Here is a 24,707-nt window from a genome sequence, read left to right as displayed (position 1 = left end):
TTAAAGGAGGGAAAGGAATCCATATGTGCAAAAACGTTTGTGGCAGCTTTTTTTGTAGTGGCAAGAAACTGGAAACTGAGTGGATGCCCATCAACTGGAGAATGGCTGAATAAGTTACGGTATATGAATGTTATGGAACGTTAGTCTTCTATAAGAAACAATCAGGAGGATTATTTTAGAGAGACTTACAAGAACTGATGCTAAGTGAATTGAACAGAACCAGGAGATCATTGTACACAGAAACATTAATATTATTTGGGAATCAATTCTAATGAATATAAGTCCTTCCAACAGTGAGATGATTGATGCCATCTTCAATAATCTTGCAATGAAAAGAACTATCTACACCCAGAGAGAGAACGGTGGGAACTGAATATGGATCACAACATAACATTCTCACTCTTTTTGTTGTTGTTTGCTTGCATTTTCTTTTCTCACTCATTTTTCTTTCTTTGTTGATATGGTTTTTCTTGTGCAGCAAGAGAATTGTATAAATATGTTTACACATATTGGACTTAATATATATTTTAACATGTATAACATATATTGGATTGCTTGTCATCTAGGAAAGGAGGTGGGAAAAGGAGAGGAAAATCTGAAAAACAAGGCTATGCAAGGGTCAGTGCTGAAAAATTATCCTCTGTCAATAAAAAGTTATAATTATTTTTAAAAAAAGAAAAATTATCTGTGCATATGTTTTGAAAATAAAAAGATTTTATAAAAAATAAAAATAAATGAGGCATTAGGCAAAAGCAAATAAACAAATAATATTGGTGGCTCAAATGTGGAAAAAAAACCAATGATCTAGGAGTTTGGGGGTTATTTAAGTGTCTAAATTTTAGTGTAAAAAAAATTTATTATGTACCAATCCTTCCAAGATGTTAAATATGAAAGCAAAGGTGAGACATAACTTGCTGTCAAGAAGTATACAATCTCATATTTGGGACATGGGACAAATACAGAGGATAGCAGTAGAAGGGAGAAATATGAAAAGGAAAGGGAAGAACCTGGCAAATTGTTTTGACATATTGAGAAAATGGGAGATAAATTTCACATGGCATATTGAGAGTAGTTTCCTTCATGGTTGGCATGGCAACTTAATTGAAGCTTGAATAAAGGAAGGGATTTAAACAGGAAAAGAAAGGGTTTACCCTTTCCCACAGGAAGGGAAGTGGGAACAAATCTGTTGTAGGCAAGTGGGAGAGGTTGAATATGAGAAAGTACATTGGAATTATTAGTGAGATTCCTTTTTAGCAAAGGCTTCTTTGGCATATATACCAGGACTCTTAAGAATTTGGTATATTTTAACTTTGGTATAAGTGCAGTTTGGCATATCACACCTATAGGACCTTCTCTCAAAACACGAATACCAATTTATTAAAAGCATAGAATTAAAACATTCATGAGTCAATTAAAAAAAGTCATAGCTCATTACTCAATTAGAATTTACATAATCTTAGAGTTCTTTATATTGGGAATTTACCTTTTAAAATATCTAATGGTAAATCATATAAAACAGATGTAGGAAAGAGATAGCATATACCCAGAAGGAAACACTTCTAGCTAGGAAGTATTAAGTATCTGAGGCCAGATTTGAACCCAGGGCCAGTTCCCTATACACTGTGCCATCTAGCTATCCCTGATACTTTTCTTCAAGGACTTATCCTAATTGGTTAGGAAAGACTTAAGAGTACAAAAGCTTCTAGGGCTCAAACATGGATTAGCTTCTACAAAGTTCTGATATGGAAATTATAAACTGCATATTTTAAGCAACTTTTTGATCCTTTTTTATATTCTTATTTGGCTAGTTCTGGACTCACTTTTTAGGGACCAGGTTGGCGATATTACTTCTCAAGGTCACAGGAGCATCTATTTTACCTACCATGTCTCAGATCTTCACCGAATTTTTTTCTCATTTTAACTGTAGAACTGCTCAAGAACAGATAATTTTTACAAAAGAATGTTTACTTCAAAGTTTTATCTTAATGATTTGTCAGTTAGCAAGTTAAGTCAATAAGCCTTTATTAAGTGCTTAGTGCAAGCCAGAAACTGCTAAGTGCTGGATAGACAAAGTAAGAATCTGGGGGAGGTCCCACTTTTAAGGATCTGGCAGGGTAATGAGGGAGACAATGTATAAATAGGGCAGATAGGAAGCACAGTGAATAGAGTGCTGGGCTGTTAGTTCAAATCCAGGCTTAGATACTTACTAGCTGTGTAATCCTGGTCAAGTCAATTAACCCTGTCTACTTCAGTTTCCTCATATGTAAAATGAGCTGGAGAAGGAAATGGCAAGCCACTCCAGTATCTTTGCCAAGGAAATGCCAAATGGAATCACACAGAGTTGGCCACAACCGAAATGACTTGATAACAGCAATGTGTACAGAAATAACTGCAAACAAGATATATACAGAATAAAGTGGAGGAAATCTCAGAGGGAGAGCATTATGGTTAAAGTTTCCTGCTGTTTTTGTTGTTTGTCCTTTGTTATCAAAGAGGCTCATAACATCAGGAAGGTGCTGCCATGACATGCAAGTGGGATGGATTGAAGTGAGGGAGGCTGGGCACTTTCTCCTCTAGAGCCATCTGGGGTCCAATGGCCAGACATAGATCCAGATGATTGGAGAGGGACCCAGATGAAATGGGAGACCCTGGCCTTTTTAAGCTAAAGTCTTCAACAGGTCTCAGTTTGACTGAGGCTGCCCCAGTTCAGTGATTAAGGCTTGATAGCAGTTGAGGCAAAGAGTCTCCTCTTTCACCTAGTCTGAAAGTGAATGTTGGTGGCAGCTCTACTACCCTAATTCTCTTCATTTGTTATTTTGGGGCAATACAGGATACATGTAAGTCTTTGAACAGCTGAATAGAAGCTTGCATTCCTCCACAATGGTACTTATTTTCACCTCTGATAGTTATGTCTTCCCAGGACTCTGAGATAACACAGCTGATGAACAGATCCTCAGGTCATGGTGAATAGAATTGTCTCACATACTTCCCCAAAGCCTATAAAACCTCTAGCCTGAAAAGCCTAGATGTACTCCATGTGGCGGTGACTTTTTGGGCTCTTAGGTGATCAGGAAGTTGTTTTAAAGAAGATTAGCCCAACAAAGGGCCAGGGATAGTGTTGCCTACCGTTGGGGAAAGCTGCTTCCTGACAGAGATCAAAGAAATTAACATTTACAAAGTGTTTCTGAGGCAGCCAGGTGGTACCAAGTACCTGAATTCAAATTTACTCTCAGATACTTGTTAGCTGTGTGGCCCTGGACAAATCATTAAACCTCTTTTGCCTCAGTTTTCACATATGTAAAATGAGAACAATAATAGTTTCTCCCAGGATGCTCATGAGGATCAAATGATATAATTTTAAAAACTTTGTCACAGACGTAGTCTGCTGTCCTGTCTGTTTTCAACTCCAAGGAACAAGATGTCCCCCCCTAGGTTAAGCTTATCACCTCTAATTTCATCACAATACTACTAACTCAAGCCTTAATAGACTCAAGCTCCTCAGGGTGGCATGCCAAATTCTTGCCAGTGCCTTCCCTTATAGGAGGAAACTAGATTTTTGCCTCACTCCACTGAGCTCTGTCTGGCTTCAACTCCACTGAAGAAGATGTACCCTTCCTCCAACCCCTATACTGAAAGCATAGGTGACTGGGAAGATGGTGGTAACCCTGGCAGTAATAGAAGAATTCTGAGGGTAGAGGTTAGGAATAAAAACAATGGGATCAATTTTGGAAATACTAAATATACTGTAGTCTATGTACCATCAATTCAAGATGTTCAATAGGTAGAGCATGCAGGACTAGAGGTCAAGAGAGAGAGATAAGGGGGAAATAAATAGATCCGGGAACTATCCATACAAAGAAGACAATAGAATCCTCGGGAAATAATGAAATCATCAAGCAAAATAACACAGAGAAGATTAGAGGTAGCAGGATAGAATCATGAGGGTCACTTGGATGAAGTTCTAACAAAGGAGACTGAAAAGTGGTCAGAAATGTAGGGATGCCAGGAGAGAACAATGTTGTGTAAACCTAGAAACAATAGAGAGAAGAGAGTATAAAGAAATAGAGGGTGAATGGTAGTTTAAAAGGTTACAGTAAGATCAAAAAGCATGAAGATTTAGAAAAAGCTGTTAGACTTGGCGGATAGGTGGTCCAGTGGTTACAGTGGCCTGAAGTCAGGAAGACTCATCTTCCTGAGCTCAAATCTGGCTTTGACACTTAGTAGTTGTGCAACTCTAGACAAGTCAGTTAACTTGTTTACCTCAGTTTCTCATCTATAAAATGAGCTGAAGAAGAGAATGGCAAACAATTCCAGTATCCTTGCCAAGAAAACCCCATAAAGCCATCAAGAGTTGGATTCAAGTGAAACACAACTTTACAAAAAAAAAAAAAATTAGACTTGGCAATTAAAAGATTACTGGAACTTGGAAGAGGGCAATTTTAATTGAATGATGAGTTTAGAAGCCAGAAGAAAGTGAAAAGTCAGAAAGCATAGTGGTACCGATTACTGTACACCTCACAGGCATAATGGTCCCTATACCCTCTAATTCAGTGAGGGAAATACAGGATTAGTTGTACAGTTTAGCTCGTTTGTTAAATGACAATACGTCCTGCTTAATTTCATGTCCTATCCAGGGTCTACTCCAAGTTCATATTTGAGACTCTATTCCCTGCTCACAAAATAGCTAAGACAGAAGAAAGAGGTCACTTTCAAAGAGTCATATGGCCTCAAAGGGATAAAAGGTTCTAGGTCACTCTGCCCTTATTGAATGGTCTCAGATTTTAGAAGAACTCACATCACCATCTCACACATGTGTAAACAGTCAACCAGTGCTAACTTAGGACATTTGAATTCAAGGACAATACAGGCTAATATAGCCACTGGAAAAACAACAGGATGAACCATCACAGGATGTCTACTTGTACATACGGTCTAATAATTCTGCTGTAAGCAGCTTCCTGGTATCCTCAATTTGGGTGATTTCATATTAGCAAACCAATGGACTCTGCAAATATGCTAAACACAGATTATGATAGTATTTTAATCATTACTGCCTAGAAGAAATAACATTTGATTTAGTCAGAAAACCTGACATCAGCTTTGCTATATGCTATCTCTCTAAGCTTTGGCAAGTCATATTCCTTCTATGAACCTCAGTTCATTTATCTAATGAGAAGTTTCAAATAGAAGTCTTCTAACACAGGGCTTCTTAAACTCTTTTAGAGTGAGAAATTTTCATGTGAGTCTGGGTATTTAAAAGACAAATCAAAGATTTACTGATAATAAGTCAGAGAGAAATTGATTTTAAAACAATTATTTGGTATACATATTCATTAAAGATGAAAGGAAATTTGCAAATTAATGAAACAAATGTGCTTATTGATTTTTACAGAAAGGATTAAATCATGGCCAAATATTTGATATCTTTTACTGTTGCCAATTTTTCATTATCTCCACATTCTTCGCTCTAACATACATTGCATTCCGAAATCTACCCACAATCCTAACAAAGCCTAATACTGAATAAAGTTTGGCTACAGAAATGTCCATTAATGATATATTAAACAAGGTCTCTAATAGTAATGTTTGATGTCACCTGAATCTTCTAGATCCCAGGGCAATACTTTTTCTTTCTTTTTCTAAATCTATACCAAATAGTTTCAGTACACACACACACACACACACACACACACACGGCACAGGACCCAGTGACCCAAGACTATCAAATCAGTGCTTATTCACTGCAACTACAAGTCTACCTGCATGTTATTTGACTATCACTAAAAAATATAGAATTATATCAGAAGAATTATAAAGGATCAATATAACCTAAATTGACAACACTTGTATCATCACAATGCATTCAGTCTCAATATAGGCAAAAGTACTTTAATATTTGTTAAATATTAATTACTTATTCTATATTACTTTCACCTCCTGGGCTTAGCAAGGGTTTTGTTGGTGGTGGTGCTGTTGTTTTGTTTACATGAAAGTGCTTGTAAGTTCCTCCCTTTTTCCTTACTATTATTCTCATCATTTTAACAAAGTAAACAAAATAGACCCAACTCCAATTTTCAAAATTTATTAGTTTTTCTTCAAACAGTTTATACTGGAAAAATTAAGATGAACCTGAAATGTGTGCTGTTGCTATTTAATAGGTAAGTAGACAATTGTTACATACTTGGCAAAGATAAGGTATACATGACATATAACATGGACACGTGAACAGGATGTGCACAAGAGACAAAGGGAGCGGAAAGTACAGGGCTAACCAAAGTACATGTTTACCTAGAAACTGATGATCTTCTTGTTGACTGACCAGTGGCATAACAGGACAAAGGACAGGGAAATCCGGGTGGGATATGAGGCGAGGGGGACATATAAAAGACTGTGTAATGGCGCCATTAAGGTAGAGCTATTTAGTGCTTATAATAAATGCTTGCTGAATGAAACTATCTGTGTGACAGGTGTTCTGTGAGGAAGAAACGTAGCCAGGAGAGGTGCTGCACCGGAGATGTCCGAAGCCTTGGGATGGTAAGAATCCAGTGAGACCCTGTTGGTGAGTAGAGGGGTCTTAACAGACAATGACTATTTCATCCAAAGATATAAGGATGATTTATCTTAATAAACAGAATAAACAGGATTTTTCTTTAGTTAGGATTAGATAGGTGTGCTTATAATGTAGAGATAGTGAAATTTTCTTTTTATTCTTCTAAGATTAAACATTACTTGGGCAAGTTTGCCATTAGTGAAAGTTTGTTTTTGGCTGACCAATTATTCAACCAAAATGTATTATCAAGAGTCAAGTCCACTGTATATGATGCATTGTGCTACAGGCCAAGAAAACATTCAAGGAGCTTAGATTCTTTTAAAGAAGACATATATGCCCATCTGTTACATTAAAAAAACCAGACATAAGGTCATTTGAAGACAAAGCAAAGTGTTGGCTGGCAAGGAATATCAGAAAAGACATTCCAAATAAGACAGCACAATTACCTGATCCATAAAATATAATTCTGTAGATGTTTTCCCCTTTTTTCTCTTTTTTTAGCTGGATGCTAGAAAGTTTCCTAGGATGACTTTATCTACCAACTTTCATCAATATAAAAAAGTGATTCCAAGTTACCACTGTATGCCTCAGTTGCTTCCTCTTTAAAATATGTAAAGGGCTGGATCTCTGAGCAGATGAACTTGGATAACTGAGCACTTAAGGTTAATTACTTATTGAATAATACTCTATTAGCATATGCTTGGAGAAAGGCCCTGCCCACTACTCTGTGCTGGCTCCATCTGTTGGTGTATGGAGAGATTTGGAGAAGGGATTAGAAGGTGGAGGCGGACAAGCAAGTGTGACTCCAGGCAGTAGAAAAAAGAGAGGAGATTCCTGTGTCCATTCTTTTCCTCTCCCTTCAACAAAGAATAAAGATTCAAGGACTTTTGCTTATCCTGACTCCAATCGATTCTAAGGTATCCAGGGTGCTAACTCAGTCTTCACAAAAATAGCCTGCAGAAGGAAATAGCAGACCTACTATCTTTGCCAAGAAACTCCAATGTGGTCATAGAGTCATGCACAACATTTCACCTCGTCTATTTCTAATTTCCTTCAAATGATTCCGAGGTCATTGGTTTTTTAAACTGTTAAATAGCCAAATCAAATCAACAATAATTTATTTGTTTTATGATTTATAAATTATTGATTTAGATTTTCAAGGCAGTTGAAGATTTGCCCAGGATCAAGTTTCCAAGCCTTTTGAACTCAGGGCTTTAACCTTTGTTTTTAGATTAACAGTTTTTAGCTTTCCAATACAGTTAGGATTTTTTTCCTTTAGTGTGGTGTACCATATTAACATTTGGAAGGACAAACTTTTTTTTTATCATTCTAAAAATAAAATGGATGAACTCAGGATGGTAGTTGCAAATTTGTAATGAGGAGAATAAGAATTATGCTGTATCATCCAATGATTGAAAATTGATCCTATTGAACCTTTTGTCAAATGCCATTTTTCAGTTTAGCTCAAAAAATGCCTTCTATCCCAGTCTGAACTAAAGGATTAGTTGAATATAATGTGAACATTCCAGTGCATTTCTTTGCTTATCAGTTTTAACCTGGGATAGATGCCCATTTTATTTACCTGTAAACAGAAACTAGTTTAAGCTGAGCTGCTCCCCAAGGGACTGCACTGGGGTACTCTTCTCTCCTGATCAAAAATAAGGGTGGTTTGGTCTCTGTGTCCTAGGGAATAGCTATTGGGAAATCCTGATGTGGGTGGTTCCAATGTTTTAGCCAAGATTACCTAAGGTAATTGAGGCCCCTAAACCAATTAACATTCCTGAATTGTTAAAGAGCCACCTGCTAATGGCTGCTGGGGATCTCATTCTAACCAGCAGAATAGATCATGCCACGTGAGAGGATGATGATACAAGGAGCAGAGGCAGATGAATTCTTTGACTTCTTTCCTCTTCCTTCTTCCCCTGGATTTATTTCATTCTCAATTAACAAGCAACATCTGCATCAATCTCAAGTATGTTGTGATTCACAGCTGTGGAGGCTTCAAAGAATCAACCCGTCCCTCAGTCCCCTTTAACCCTTTACAGGCTTCTTGGGTTGTACATTTAGCCATGGTCATCAAGCCATTCTACTTTCCACAGCTTCAACTAATCATAAAGTTTCCCAATTACTTGTATCTCCACTCTTTGGGGGGCTCAATAAAATGGTCTTCTTGATTCCATTGGGGTGACTGATCTAATCGAGGAGGGCAGTTAAAACCACTGTATTAACTAATACACCTACCACTATTAACAAATGGTTACCTTTCCCTGGAGAAAATGTCTCCATGGCCCGCATTATATTTTGCTCAGCACAATAATTATTGACCTAGAATATGCATCATGTAAATACGAAATTTCTGATGCCATTAGATAAGTACAACCCATTTGTGATTTTTGTTTCTTTTATGATCTTGAACAAGGTATATGACCCTCCTGGACACCTCGGGTTCCCCATCTGTAAGATAAAGAGGTTGGGCTACATAGGCTCTGAGAACTTTTGAACTCTAAATTCATGAGCCTGTGATTCTTTTTTTTTTTTTTTTTTTTTTTTCAGTTATATTTCTTTTTTTTTTTTTTTTTTAATTTAATAGCCTTTTATTTACAGGATATATACATGGGTAACTTTACAGCATTAACAATTGCCAAACCTCTTGTTCCAATTTTTCACCTCTTACCCCCCCACCCCCTCCCCTAAATGGCAGGATGACCAGTAGATGTTAAATATATTAAAATATAACTTAGATACATAATAAGTATGAGCCTGTGATTCTATGAACTTTGTGGCCTACTCTGGGTTCTGTGGGACAGAATTTGGGAATCTCTGTTCCAGGGATTCATCCTCTTGAACATAGGTAATAGGTTATTCATTCTATATAGTATTATTAGATTATGTTGTTTATTGTTTAATTTTTAGTAGTTACATTTAATATTTGTAGACTTATCAAAAATCAAGAAACCAAAAATGTTGACATGGAACATAAAAACTCTCTTAAAAATTCATATTACAGAATTTTGTAGAAATTTCTGTTGAGGCCTAACTAAGCATTAGGTAATTCAAATACAGGAGAGAAAGCTGATTTGAAACAACTTATGATTCATGCTTACATGAAGAGGTCTGATGCTGAGAGAGTTGTTTTCAGAGTTTGGCTCTGCCCTACCTTAACTAATGTGGTACACCAATTCATGCTGCTACTATCTGAAGTGTTTATTTGGGAAGCAGGGGAAAAGGCAACTCCCTTACCCCAATTGCATAATTGCAAAAGGATCTTGGATCCTATTTCTCATGTATGTCTCTGTTCAGATGCATTTTACTTTGTGAAGGATACTAATTTTTTTTTTTAACATTATGATTATTCTCTTGAGTGAATTGGCTTTGAATTGGGGTTTCTTATTTGTGGTAATGACTATCCCAGAAAAGAGTTTCATATATTGATTTGTTAAAATACATATATATATATATATATATATATATATTTACCTGTATTATTTCATATATTGATTTGGTAAAATAATATATTTCTATACCCAAAGAGCTATAAAACTGCATACCTTTTGACCCAGCAGTATCACTATTTTTTTCACTTTTTTTTTTTTTTTATCACTTGTGATATCAAAGAAGTGGAAAATGAGTAGTAGCCTGGTTCCAATATTCCTGGCTCATTCCAAGATATTTTTCTTTGGCCTGAAATAAGGCACCCCAGGCAGTGCATTCTTAATGACAAGAAGACTTTCTGGAACAGAGTTGAGAAAGTCCAATTCACTTGAGCTGTTTCAGGAATGATTCCCACTTCTGTAAGAATCCCAAATTCTTCAATGTCTCATTGAGCATAAATCAGCTAACATCTTTCCATTACATCTAGAAAGTGAATTTGAATGAATAGTCAGAAAATAGCCAATTTGGACCAATTTTCCTCATAAGGCATCGTTTTCTTAATATTTTCCTTGACTCAAATCATCTTTTTGATGTACACTACAATAGATCCAGGGAAACTTTATCCTTCTGTTATTCTAGCTGGAATACACTTTTGCCCTGAATGCACATATTCTGCAATGATGCATCATCTTGATCTTTGATGGACTTGGTCTTTGTGTTGGTAAGTACAGAAAGCACCATTCCAAATGGCTTTCTCAATATCTTCATTTCCAAAGACTCAAAGTTATTCTCTTTTCAGGGTTTCCAAGTATATTTCTAAAACTTTGAAAAGTTTTGTTTTAGATTGAAAAGGCACAAGTTTCATTTTTCACATTAAAAACCATAACATTGCAAATTTCCCTGTTTGTGCAACTTTGAAGAATAATCAGTAAGCAGAGTAGATTTAGACAGGATTCAATGCATTTTCTAAGAAATCTTTTGCTCATTGAGCACAAATCAACACTTTCAAGCTTGAACAAAAATCATCAAGTAAAGTAGGTTTTGACTGGATTCAATGTATTTTCTAAGAAATCTTCATTAAACAGGCCAAACTTAATATAACTTCTTGCTCTTGCTTTTTTTTTTAAGTTTAGACTGGTCCTAATATTGCTGGCTTTGTCCATGCTATTTTTCTTCGACCTGAAATAAGGCACTCAGTACAGTGAGAAAAGAATTTTTGGAGCAGAGTCTAGAAAGACCAATTCACTTTGATCTATTTCATGAATGGTTCCCATTTTTGGCAAGAATTCCAGATTTAAAGTTTTCTTGAGCACAAGTATATTCTAGACCAACCAGTATTACATATCTTTCTATTCTAGAACATTTAGAACATATCTTTATGTTCTAGATCAGTCAGAAAACATTTCTGTTCTCGATCAGTCTGAAAACATGTCTTTCTATTCTAGATAATCCCGGATTACCTGTCTTTCCATTTTAGTCAGTCAGAAAAATGTGTCTTTCTGTTCTAGATCAGTCAGAAAGCATGTCTTTGTGTTCTAGATCACCAAGGACTGCATATCTTTCTGTTCCAGATCACCTCGCATTATGTATCTTTCTGTACTAGATCAACCCAGATTAAGTGGCTTTCTGTTCTAGATCAGCCAGAAAAAAATTCACATTGTTGTGTTCTAGATTGCCCTGGATTACATATCTTTCTGTTCTAGATCAGTCATAAAACATGTTGTGTTCTAGATCACTCAAAAAACCTGTCTGTGTTCAAGATCACCAAGGAGTGCATATCTTTCTGTTCTAGACCACACAGAAAACATGCCTCTGTGTTCTACATAACCCTAGACACATAACTTTCTGTTCTAGACCACCTGATCACATGACTTTCTATTCTGGATCGGCCTGGATTATGTGCCTTGTGTTCTAGATCAACCAGAAAAACGTATCTTCTGTTCTAGACATCTTTGGATTTACATGTCTCTGTGGTTTAGATCACCCAGGAATGTGTCTCTTGCTGTTCTAGATCAGGCAGAAAAAAAAACATGGCTTTGTGTTCTAGACCACCCCAGATTACATGACATTCTGTTCTAGATCAGTCGTTAGAATGTCTTTGTGTTCTAGATCAGCCAAGAATATATTGTCGTTAGGTTCTTGATCACTCAGAAGCCATATCTTTGTGTTCTAGAGAGACTCAGACCATGCATCTTTCTTTTCTAGATCACACAGGAAACATATATTTGTGTTCTAGATCATACAGGTTATGCTGCTTTCTCTTCTAGATCACCCTGGATTATGTGTCTTTGTATTCCAGATCACCCCAGATTGCATGTCTTTCTATTCTAGATCACCCCCGGGTTACATAGCTTTCTGTTTTGGCTCAGTCAGAAAACATGTCTTTGTGGTCTAGATCACCCAGGAATGCATGTCATTTTGTTCTAGATCACCCACAAGCATGCCTCTGTGTTCTAGATTATCCTGGATTACATGTCTTTCTGTTCTAGATTACCCTGGTTATGTGGTTTTCTCTTCTTGATCAGCCCAGATTCCGTGTCTTTGTGTTCTAGATCACCCCAGAAAACATACTTTTGTGTTTTAGATAGATCACCCTGATTAAACTCAAGAAGAGAATCCAGCAAAAGATCTAGAAAAGATTGAAGCCCAGGAAAAAGAAAGTTTTTTTCTAGAGAGAGTATCCATAAAAGAATACCAGAGAAGATTCTAGAAATATAATTGAGCATCCAGCAAAAAATCTAGAAAAGAATGAGGGAAAAAAATTAATTTAGAAAAAAGTCTTTTCTGGATTGAAAATACAGAAAAGAATCTAAAAAGGAGGGAGGATGCAGGAGGAAGGATCCAGAAAAGAATCTAGAAAGGAGTAAGAATAGAAAAAGGGTAAGAATAATAATAGAATAAGATATTCAGTGAATATCATGACACTTTCTGTTGGAATCTTTACAAAGTGTTAAGCCATTAGAGTTGATAGAGACAATAATTATCTAATTTAGCATGGTTCGGTATGATTGATCTGATCCTACGAGATGTTATGGGCCAGAACTTGAAACAAGGTACTAAGTACAACTGATAGAAACAATGCTTGTGTTCACACCTTTAGAGAGTTCATATAAGCAAGAAGTATTTAAGTACTCATTGGAGTTCACACGTTTGGGAGATTTCAGGGTTTAGTATGAGATATCCGAATTCACACCTCCCTTGAAGCTCTCAGGGCCAGAAAGCACTCTGGGAGAAACCCATAATCCCACTCTCTCAGAAGAGGTCATATATAAGAAACAAACAGAGGCTCTCTCGGGGAGTTCAGCTGAATTAGATTGAAGAAGGGAACATCGGTCACTTCAGCAGAAGCCCACTCTCGGAGGAGCAACCAGATTCACTTCATCTCACACAGCCATGGTGGCTGGGCTCTTGCACTTCTCCCACTGAGACCCACGCTGGTCTGAAAGACTTTCCAGAAAGCTGCCCAGCCCCAGGCAAGGAGGTGCTGGCTGGAGGATGAAGAAAGCAGAGGCAGAAGCAAAGGACAATGCTGCAAAAACTCTTAGAACCAAGGAGAGAGAGAGGCCTCTAAGAAGACTAACTGGACTATATTGGACACAATAAAAGATCTGAACTGTTAGCACCTGGCTGCATTTGGGTGATTATTTACTTGTAACTAAAACTAAGGCTGCCTCCGGAAAACCTCCCCAAGAAACCTGCTCCCAGAGAACCATTATATATTATATAAAAGAAGAGAACACCACAGGAAAGTGTTGGGATCTTTACAAAGTGTTGAGCCATTGGAGTTGATTTAATCTTAGAAAGAGTTATTTTGGGCCAGAACTTGAACTAGGTGCTAAGTACAACTGATGGAAACAATGCTTGTGTTCACACCTTTAGAGAGCTCATAAGTATCTAAGAACTCAATGGAGTTCACATGTTTGGGATATTTCAGAGAACATGCTGGGAGATATCCCACAATTCCACTCTCGGAGAAGTAGCATAAATAGAGCACTCTGGGAGATACAGAGGGTACTTGCCTCAGTTGGAGATTGAGAAGCCATGAGTCGGAGTTGAGCTGGAGGCTGAAGAAAGCAGAGGCAGAAGCCAAGGACAAAGCTGCAAGATCTCAAGCAGAGAGTTAGGCCTCAACTAACCGGGCTATTTTGGAAGGAGAAATAAACGTTTGCATTTTTACCAGCTGGCTGCAATTTTAGAGTAATTATTTATTTCAACTGAGACTAAGGCTGCCTCCAAGAAAACCTTCACAGGAAAGAAAAGAGAAAAACATAATTTGGGGATAATAAGATGGCAGGAAATATAGAATTAGTAGTTTTAACCATAAATGTGAATGAGGTAAACTTCCCCATTCAGCAGAGGCAGATAGCAGCCAGAATCCTACAACATGTTGTTTACAGGAAACACACCTGAAGCAGGGTGATATATACAGAATAAAGGTAAAAGGCTGGAGCAGAGTCTACTATGCTTCAGGTGAAGTAAAAAAAAGCAGGGGTAGCCATCCTGATCTCAGATCAAGCAAAAGCAAAAATTGATCTAATTAAAAGAGATAAGGAAGGGCACTATATCTTGCTAAAGGGTAGCATAGATAATGAAGCAATATCAATATTGAACACATATGCATCAAGTGGTGTAGCATCTAAATTCTTAAAAGAGAAATTAAGAGAGCTGCAAGAAGAAATAGACAGCAAAACTATAATAGTGGGAGATCTCAACCTTGCACTCTCAGAACTAGATAAATCAAACCACAAAATTAATAAGAAAGAAGTCAAAGAGGTAAATAGAATACTAGAAAAGTTAGATATGATAGATCTTTGGAAAAAACTGAATGGAGATAGAAAGGGAGTACACTTTCTTCTCAGAAGTTCATGGAACCTATACAAAAATTGACCATATATTAGGACATAAAAACCTCAAACTCAAATGCAGTAAGGCAGAAATAGTAAATGCATCCTTTTCAGACCACAATGCAATGAAAATTGCATTCAATAAAAAGCCAGGAGAAAATAGATCAGAAAATAATTGGAAACTAAATAATTTCATCCTAAACAATGATTGGGTAAAACAGCAAATCATAGACATAATTAATAACTTCAACCAAGAAAATGACAATAATGAGATGTCATACCAAAATGTGTGGGATTCAGCCAAAGCGGTAATAAGGGGAATTTTCATATCTCTAGAGGCCTACTTGCATAAAATAAAGAAAAAGAAGGTCAATGAGTTGGGCTTGCAACTAAAAATGCTAGAAATGGAATAAATTAAAAAGCCCCAGTCAAACACTAAACTTGAAATTCTAAAAATAAAAGGAGAGATCAATAAAATTGAAAATAAAAAGAAACTATTGAATTAATAGAACTAAGAGTTAGTTCTATGAAAAAACCAACAAAATAGGCAAACCCTTAGTAAATCTGATTAAAAAAAGGAAAGAGGAAAATCAAATTGTTAGTCTTAAAAATGAAAAGGGAGAACTTGCCACTAATGAAGAGGAAATATGAGCAATAATTAGGAGTTATTTTGCCCAATTTTATGCCAATAAATTTGACTACTTAAGTGAAATGGATGAATACCTTCAAAAAATATAGGCTGCACAGATTAACAGAGGAGGAAGTAAATTGCTTAAATAGTCCCATTTTAGAAAAAAGAAACAGAACAAGCTATGAGGCTTGAAGCAAAGCTGGAACTTCAGCTTAGAGCCTCAGATTCTGAAGCCAACACTCTTTCAAGCAAAACTCAATGACTGATCTTGGGAGCACTGAACACCTCACCAACCCTCTCTGAGCTTGATCCCTCCCTTTCTCTGCCCTCCCCTTGAAAATTACCAAACATGAAACCCTTACAAGCACCCAGAGCAAGATGTGAGAGTAGAAGAGGGACATCAGAGGCAGAAGCCAGTATCTGAGCCAACAAAATGTATCTGCCCTACAGCATCACCAACCTCATTTAATAGATGACTAAACTAAGGCTCTTCAATGTAGAGTAACTTCACAGTTCAGATGATATGCAGTGACAAGAGCACCACCTGGGTTCAAATCCTACTTCTGCTATTCTCTAACTTTGAAATCTTAGGCAAGTCACTTCCCTTCTCTAGGACTCAGTTTCCTCACTCAAAAAAAGAAGGGGTTGACTTAAAGGTTCCTCCTGGTTCTGATCCTAAAATCCTTAAAGCAGTGGTATCACACTCAGATAGAAAGGGGGGCTACTAATCTGTATATAATAAATGTATACCTGTATTCCTGTATACCACATATTGACTTAGAAAACTATGGTGGAGTCAAGATGGTGGAATCAAGATGGCAGAGTAAGAACTTTCCCACAATGACCTAGAAAACAAGCCAAACCTAATTCTGATTGACAAAGCCAAGAAAAAGTCACAATGAGTCATATTTCCAGCCCATGGAAGCTTAGGAAGATAGAAAGAGAGATTTGCAGACAGTAGGATGGGCGATGGCCAAGAATGCATGCACAATAGAACAAGCATTAGGCTATGGTAGTAGTAGCAATGATGAAGTGAAGCCCAGTGCCCAGGGAGGGTAAGGAAACTACACTTGATCTCAAAGGACTCCTGTACCAGCAATGAGAAAAGGAACAGGTGCCATCCAGCAACTGTCTCCCATTACCCTATTCAGGGTTCCAAAAGGGAGAGGAGAATTTGAAGTCCTGGGGGAGCAAGGGTTCTACCTGTATAAAATACAGAGCACAGACCAGGAGGGCAGTGACCAGATCTCTCCCCTTGTATTACAACAATTTTAAAGAACTGAAAACTTACAGGCCCCCAGACCAAGTTGTGAAAGTAGGAGAAAGACAAACAGATGCTTAGATCAGTCATTCCACACCAGAGGTGAGCAAAGCCCAGACAAAAAGTAAAGTCAAGAAGTAGGCTGGAAAAAAATGAGCAAACAAGGAAAGAACCTGTCATAAAAATCTACTATGATTACGAGGAACTTCAAGACATAAACTTAGAACAATGATTTGAAATTATCTACAAGCATCAAAGAAAAATGCATCTTGTACACAAGTCTAGCAAAAATTCTTACAAGAGCTAAAGAAAGAGATTTTTAAAAAACAAAAGGATTAATTTAAAAATCAAATAAGAATATTAAAGGAAAAATTTGGGAAAGAAATTAGAGCTATGTACAATGTAAAAAGGGCACAAAAATACTGAAGAAAAACTCATTAAAAAGTAGAACAGGTCAAATGGTAAAAGAAGCAGAAAACTTCACTGATAAAAATAACTTCTTAAAAATCAGAATTGGCCAAGTGGAATCTAATGATTCCATGAGACATTGACAACTAGTAAATTAAAACCAAAAGAATGAAAAAAAAATAGATGAAAATATGAAATCTCCAATCAGAAAGAAAATGACCTGGAAAATAGATTGAGGATTTAAAAAAATGTAAGAATTATTGAACTTCCTAAAACCTATGAACAAAAAAAGAGCCTAGACATCATATTTCAAGAGATTATACCAAAAAATGCCCAGATACTTTAGAAGCAGAGAGTAAATAGAGACTGAAATAATCTACCCAAAACCTCCTGAAAGAAATCCAAAATGAAAACTCCAGGAATAGAATAGCAAATATCCAGAACTCCCAGGTCAAGGATGAAAATAGCAAATGCAGACAGAAACAAACAAACAAAAAAAGTCAAAGACCACGAGCCATAATCAAGATCACACAAGATTTAGCAGCTATAATTCTACTTCTGGGAGCCAAGATGGAGGAGTAAGCAGTGAATCGCTGTAACCCTCCTATGTTCACCTCCAGATAAGTATAAAATAGCACCCCAATACAGATCCTGCAGTGGCAAAACTTGCCAGTTAAGGAGACAAGATGAAAGAATTCTTTATCCAGGAAACTCGAAAGATCCACATGACAGGTACCTCTCACTCAGGTAAAGGTAGGGTGGTCCAACACAGGAAACTCCTCAGAGAGCCAGTAGCAAATCTCACCTCAGCAAATCAGCAGGAGATCATAAGCCATAAGGTGGCAGAGCAGGCAAACACCATACCAGGACCCTCATGTGCCTTGGCAAAAACAGAGGAGTCTACAGACTTCAGCTCCAGGAAATCACTACATGCTCTGGCACAGCCCTTGGAAATTAAGCATCCTCTGGCAGACAGACTTCCATGTGCCTCAGTAGCTGGGGAAACAAAGAAACACCTTATCTGTTAGCTTAGCACATTCTAGACACCACCACTAGGACACCAGCTCAGCACCACTTAAGTTGCCAGAGCTCTACAGCCTCCAATAGCGCCAGTCATCCCTCACCCCACTCTTTCAGCCAGCATAAGACATGAGTGTCCCCCATGGGCCTCAAGGTAATATTAGTGTAGCATCAGGCAAACAACCAGGGCATAAGAAGTCTAAGACAGTATTTCTTCCACCCATGGAAGAGAAAGGAGAGGGAGGGGAGGATGAAGGGAGGGAAGGAGAGAGAGGGAAAGAGAAAGAGGTGGGGAGAGGGGGCAAAAAACAATTAAAAAAAAATCTGACCACAGAAAGCTAATATGGTGACTGGGAAGACCAAGACACAATTTCAGAAGAGGATAACAATGTCAAAACACCTATGGGCAAAAGCTCAAAGAAAAACAGGAAGCAGTCTTAAGCTCAGAAACAACTCATTAAAGTCAAAAAGGAGCTTAAAATCACATAAAAGAGGTAGGAGAAAGATTGGGAAAAGAAATGAAAGTGATACAAAAGAATTACAAAAAAGAGTCAACATAAGAGATTCAATAGAACTCAACTATTTACATCCACATACAGGAAAATAATACTTGTAATTTTTAATAATTGTATCATTAATAGTACAGCTATAAGGAATATACATAGATAGAAGATATTGGGCATAAGATGAATTTGAAGGAATAAAAAACTAAGTGATGAGAAAGGGGAGTACACTGGGTATAGAAGGAAGCAGAGGTGGAATGGGGTTAACCATTTCACATGAAGAGGCACAAAAGAACTATTACAGTGGATGAAGAGAGGATAGGCCATGAGCATCACTTGAAGTTTACTTTCATCCATAGTGTCTCAAAGAGGAAATAATATACACAATCAATTGAATATAGAAATCTATTTTACCCTACATGGAAATAGGAAGAGATGAGATTAAGTAAAGGGGAGGGTAGGGGAGGATAGGGACTGATAGAAGGCAGGGAAGATAAGGTATAGCTGTAGTAGACAGAAGGAAAACACTGGTGAGGAGGAAAAGGGTAAAAGGACAAACAGGAGGAAGAACTGGATAAAGAGAAACACAGGCAATAATCACAACTGTGAATGTGATTGGGAGGAACTCTCCCATAAAACAAAGGTGGAAAACAGGGAGGATCAAAAAAACCTGAATCCTACAATATATTGTTTACAAGAAACACACTTGAAACAGAAAGACAAGATAAATAAAGGTAAGGGACTGGAGCAGATTCTATTACATTTCAGTTGAAGTTAAAAAAAAAAAAAAAAAGCAGGGCTAGCAATCCTGATCTCAAATAAAGCAAAAGCAAAAACAGACCTGATTAAATGAAATAAGGAAGGAAACTAATGAAGCAATACTAAACGTATATGTATCAAGTGGTATAGCATCCAAATTCTCAATGAAGAAGTTAAATGAATTACATGAAGAAATAGACAGCAAAAGTATACTTGTGGGGAACCTCAATAGCCCCCTCTCAGAACTTGATAAATCCAACCAAAAAATAAAGAAGAAAGAAACTAAAGAGGTAAACAGAATGTAAGAAAAGTTAAATATAATAGGCCTTGGGAGAAAACTGAATGGGAACAAAAAGGAATATATCTATTTTTCTCAACAGCACATGATACTTTCACAAAAGTAAACCATATAATAAAGCATGAAAACCTCAAAATCAAATATAAAAGGCACAAATATGAAATGTAATATTTTCAGATCATGGTGCAATAAAATTATATCCAAAAAGATCAGTGGAAAGACGGATTAAAAATTTATTGGAAGCCAAATAATCCAATCCCAAGGTATAAGTGGGCCAAAAAACAAATCATAGAAACAATCGATAATTTTATTAAAGAGAATGACAACGAGACAACATCCCAAAATTTATGGGATACAGCTAAAACAGTACTTAGGGGAAATTTTATTTCTCTAAATTCTTACACTAACAAAATGAAAAAAGAGCAGAACGATGAATTAGGGCTACAACTAAAAAACCCAAAAAAGAACAAAGTAAAAATGCCCAATTGAACACAAAATTGAAAATCAAAGGTGAGATTAAGATTAAAGGTAAAAATGAGCTAATAAATAAACTTAAGAGCTGGTTTTATGAGGAAAAACAATAAGATAGATAAGGCATTGATTGATTTGATAAAAAAAGAATTCTGGTGAAAAGACTAGAGATGAATAGAAAATTTGACACAAGGCTTAAGTCTTAAAAAGAAAAGAAAAAAAAATCATAAAAAGGTGAACATGAGAAATCATAAGGGACTAGACAGTACCAAAGAATTTCTATTTCTATATGGGCTGATGATACTTTTAAGTCCTAAGAACTGTCAACACTAGGGCAGTTAGAGAGAATCTATTTAGAAGACATGGTTGTGAATCTATTATGATCTGAAAAGAATGGAAGGGTAAGAAAGAGGTATGTACTAGGAATAGGGGGAAGGGAAAGGAAGAATGGGGAAAATTATCTCACATAAATGATTTAAGAAAACCACCTAATAATGTTATCATGTACTACTGGGTCATTTATTTGACACCTCCACCTTAAAATATCAGATTCAAGATTCAAACCCAAGTTTCAAGTCCAATTTCGATGGCCTAAACCATTATGCCACATGTGTAATATGGCCTTCAAATGTGTATTTGTCTTACCTTTGTCCCAAGATCCATTCCTCTCATCTCTTGCCTCACAACAGCCCTGTCTCTACTTTGCAGACAAAGAAACTGATATCGAGAGAGAAGTAGTTTAATCAATGTCCCCAAACCATCCAGTGGCAGAAATTGGACTCAAAAAAACAGGTCGCCTCCCTCTAATTCAAGCACTCTTTCTGCTAGCTCCCATTTATTCTTTTCCCCACCATACTCCCTGGCTTTCCAGTTCATTCAGCTATTGGATCATAATAATTCGTTAAAATAAATACACAAAATTCCCCTCTAGGCAAACCCCTAATAAGGAAGGCAGAAAGGCAGCGACTATTGGTTTCTGAGTTGACTGCATGACATGAGAAACTTAGCCCACTGGAAATTGTTAACATGGGGGTCCATGGACTTGCTTTTTTAAATACTTGGATAACAATTTCAATTGGTTTCCTTTGTAAACCCAGGTATTATATTTTACATATTTATAAATATGACTCTGAGAAGAGATCCACAGGGCTTCATTATACTTCCAAAGACATTCAATACACATAAAAATACTTGACTTTCTGGAATATAATGCCAAGAGATGGAGAGATATAATGTAATCAAAGTATGTCGCCAATAAGAACAAAATTATGTGTTCAGCCTTTGTGTTCTCACTCCCTTCCATGACTACAGTCTGCCCCACTCACCTCAGAAATCTCAAGGAGCCTTGATGGTGCTGTGAAGAAGGTTCAGTCACAGCACCTCATAATGATCTTGTTTAATTACATCTCTTTTGCATATAAGGCACAATGATATGATGGTAAATATTTCTGTTGGTTTTAAAAGAAGAAGATAGGATCATAGAGCTGTAAAGGACTCCAAAGGCCATTATTTTACAGAAGAAGAAACTGAGGCCCAAAGTCACATATAGCATCTTAGATTTAGAACTAGAAGGGACCTCAGGGACCATGAAGTCCAACCCCTTTCATTTTACCGAGGCCCAAGGAAAGGAAGTCATTTGCCAAGGTTTACTACTAATAAGGGAGTTAAACCTAGATTTTGATGACTCTAAAGTCAGTAATCTTTCCACTACATTATGCTTCCTCTACATGAAGAAATTCATTATAAATGCTATGTGTGCAAAAAGTACTGACTGCATCATACACCCTAACAATTCAAAGAGAATCTGGCCAAGAAGCAGATAAAGCATCCAGATGTTGCTGGAAGACAAAATCTAGGTAGCACAGTGTCTAGTGCTGGGTCTGGGGGCAGAAAGACCTTAATTCAATTCTGTACTGTGTGACTTACATCATTTAACCTCGATCTAAGTTTCCTTATCTGTAAAATGGGAATAATACTAGCACCTACTTCCAGGGATTGTTATGAAGATAATATGAGAGAATATAAGTTAAAGCACTTTGCAAATATTAATGTGCAATAGAAATGCTAGCTATGATTATTATTTTTGTAAAAAACCCCAGCTATCTTGCAACTTATGTTTTGCATACTCAAAATATATTTAAGGTTCAGAAAGGAAAGAAGTTGTTGTCTGGTTGTTCAATTGTGGCCAAGTCTTTGTGATCACCATGGACCATAGCACACTGGGTCCTTCTATCTTTCACTATCTCTTGTTATTTGTTTTTGTTATTGTTGTTTTTTTTTCAGGTTTTTTTGGGGAAGTTGCAATATCCATTATTTTTAAAATCTTTTTTAATCATAGACTCTCAAGAGCTTTTGAGGCATATTTAGTGCAGAGGGGATACTTTGGCAGATACAGGTTGAACTAGCTGGAACTTGAGGCCCCTTTCCAACTCTGAGCTTCCGTGATAGTTATTTTTCTAGCACTCTTGCCAAAATCTCTCTATTTTGCTATGTGGAAATTAGGTGAATTCCCTTATCCCTCAACAAACTATGCCTTCCATCATTCCTGTCTTTCTCACTATTAATTTCCCCATGGTTGTGTTTTACCCACTCCTTTCCACAGCTATTGTTTGGCATCACAGCCTTGGCCCCATGCTCCCTCTCAGGAAAAAGCCCTTCTGGAGGGAAGCTGTTTAGTGTGGCACACTAAGTACCCATTAGGGATGCAGTCATGTTCACAGATGCACAAATAACGATCCTGGATTTGTTCTTTTGTAAAAACTTGTCAAATCTTGGCCTCAAGAATTAAGTGAATGCAACTGGGTTCATTATTGACTCATTTGGATACATTTCTTTTAAAGAAGGTAACACAGAATTCTTTTATACAATTATAATCTTCCTGGAACTTTTTTCAAAAGCAAAGAGATTTAGGGAGAGATGAGAGAAAGAGATGAGGATGTGGCAGGGGAGGAACTTGAAGAAACAAGTTCCTGAAGGAGCTAAGATGGGATGGACTCAGTGGCACAAGTAGAGGGTTTGGTCTTTTTTTTTTTTTCTCAATAGTATTTTATTTTTCTGAATACACATGTAGTTTTCAACATTCATTCTTGTAAAACTTTGTGCTCCAAATTTTTTTCTCTTTGTCCCTTACCTCCTCCCACCCCAAGACAGCAAGCAATCTGATATAGGTTAAATATGTGCAATATTTCCTTATTTGTCATGTTGTGGAAGAAAAATGAGACCAAAAGGGAAAAAAACATGAGAAAGGAAAAAAAAACGTCAAATGAAGGTGAAAATACTCTGCTTCAATCCACATTCAGTCTCCATACTTCTCTCTCTGAATGCAAATGGCATTCCCATCCCAGGTCTATAAAAAGGATTTGGACTTGACAAGAAGAGTCACTTCTTTGTCAGATACTGGATGAAAGAAGAAAAAACTCCAGAATGGCTGAACATGGGTTTTCAGAGATCAATGTAAAGTCTTAGACTTAAATTGAAACAATCAACATCCAAAATTCAAAATAAAGATGGTGTAGTTGTTCAGTCATTTCAATCATATGTGGCTTTTCATGAAAACCCCCATTTTGTAATTTTCTTGGCAAAGATACTAGAGTGGTTTGCCATTTCCTTCTCCAGTTCCTTTTACAAATGAGGAAATTAAGACAAAAAGGGTGAAGTGACTTGCCCAGGCTAGTATCTGAAGTCAGATTAGAACTCAAGAAGATAAGTTTTTATGACTTCGGACCTGGTGCTCTATCCACTGCACCACCCAGTCGACAACATGCACCTTTTGTGACAACTGGTTAGAGGTTTGTGTGAACCAAACAGAACTCCTTTATCCTTCCCTTCTTTTGAACTCTCCATTATAGTCTTCCCGGTCTACCAAGCTCCTAACCTCAGTGTCATCCTTGGCTCCCCTCTCTCTCAACCCACATATCCAATCTATTTCCAAATCCTCCTGTTTCTCCCTTTTCCAGTACAATATGTTCCCTTATATCCAATCACCCTTCTTCAGGCCTTCATTGCCTCTTGCCTAGATTGTTGAAATAACTTAGTTTCCCTGTGTCAAACATGTCCCTTCTCCAAGCCATTTTCCACTTCACTATGAAGGTACCTTTTTTAAAGGTGGGTGACTGTCCATGCTAGCCCTCTGTTCCTGAATCCTTGGTAGCTCTCTATTGTCCTTGGAGAAAATGCAGACTTCTCAGATGAGAATCTAAAGGTTCCTGTGTAAGTCGGTTCCCACTCAGTAGAACACTCCCCATTTCAGCTACATTTCATGCTGTGTCTATGCCCATACTGTCCCACAAACCAGGAATATAAGATGTGCTCCTTCTTCACATCTTAGAAAGCTGAAGCTAAGCTCAGATGCCTCCTAGAGGAGGCCTTTTCTGAACCTTCTAATTCCTACAGTTCTTTTCCCCAAATAATCTTGCATTTCCTTTTCTGTTCAAAGGCTGCATCCCTCAGTAGACTGTAAGCTTCCTGTAGGCAAGGACCATTTTTTGGTTTGGTTATTCAGTTACCAGAACAGAGAGCTCACTGAACCATTTGCTTGGGCATCTCCTTTGGACCTCCAGTCCAAAGTGACTTATTGGAAAGAGCACTGGA

At 37.1% G+C, this 24,707-nt stretch overlaps 1 protein-coding gene across 1 annotated transcript in view; it reads left to right on the top strand.

Annotated features, from left to right (window-relative positions):
• LOC116420307 overlaps positions 1-11,063 on the top strand; it is a 95,833-nt gene extending 84,770 nt beyond the window's left edge. Inside the window, exons 4-5 of the mRNA XM_031944743.1 lie at positions 6,468-6,534; positions 10,562-11,063. Coding sequence (XP_031800603.1) covers positions 6,468-6,534; positions 10,562-10,603 — 109 coding nt within the window. The 3' untranslated portion in view covers positions 10,604-11,063. The remainder of the gene's footprint in view (positions 1-6,467; positions 6,535-10,561) is intronic.
• The last annotated feature ends 13,644 nt before the right edge of the window (positions 11,064-24,707 follow it).

This window comes from Sarcophilus harrisii, chromosome X (genome assembly GCF_902635505.1).
Source record: "Sarcophilus harrisii chromosome X, mSarHar1.11, whole genome shotgun sequence".
Lineage (NCBI taxonomy): Eukaryota > Metazoa > Chordata > Mammalia > Dasyuromorphia > Dasyuridae > Sarcophilus > Sarcophilus harrisii.
Note: the sequence above shows the minus strand (reverse complement) of the source record. Positions and strands in the feature narration are given on the sequence as shown.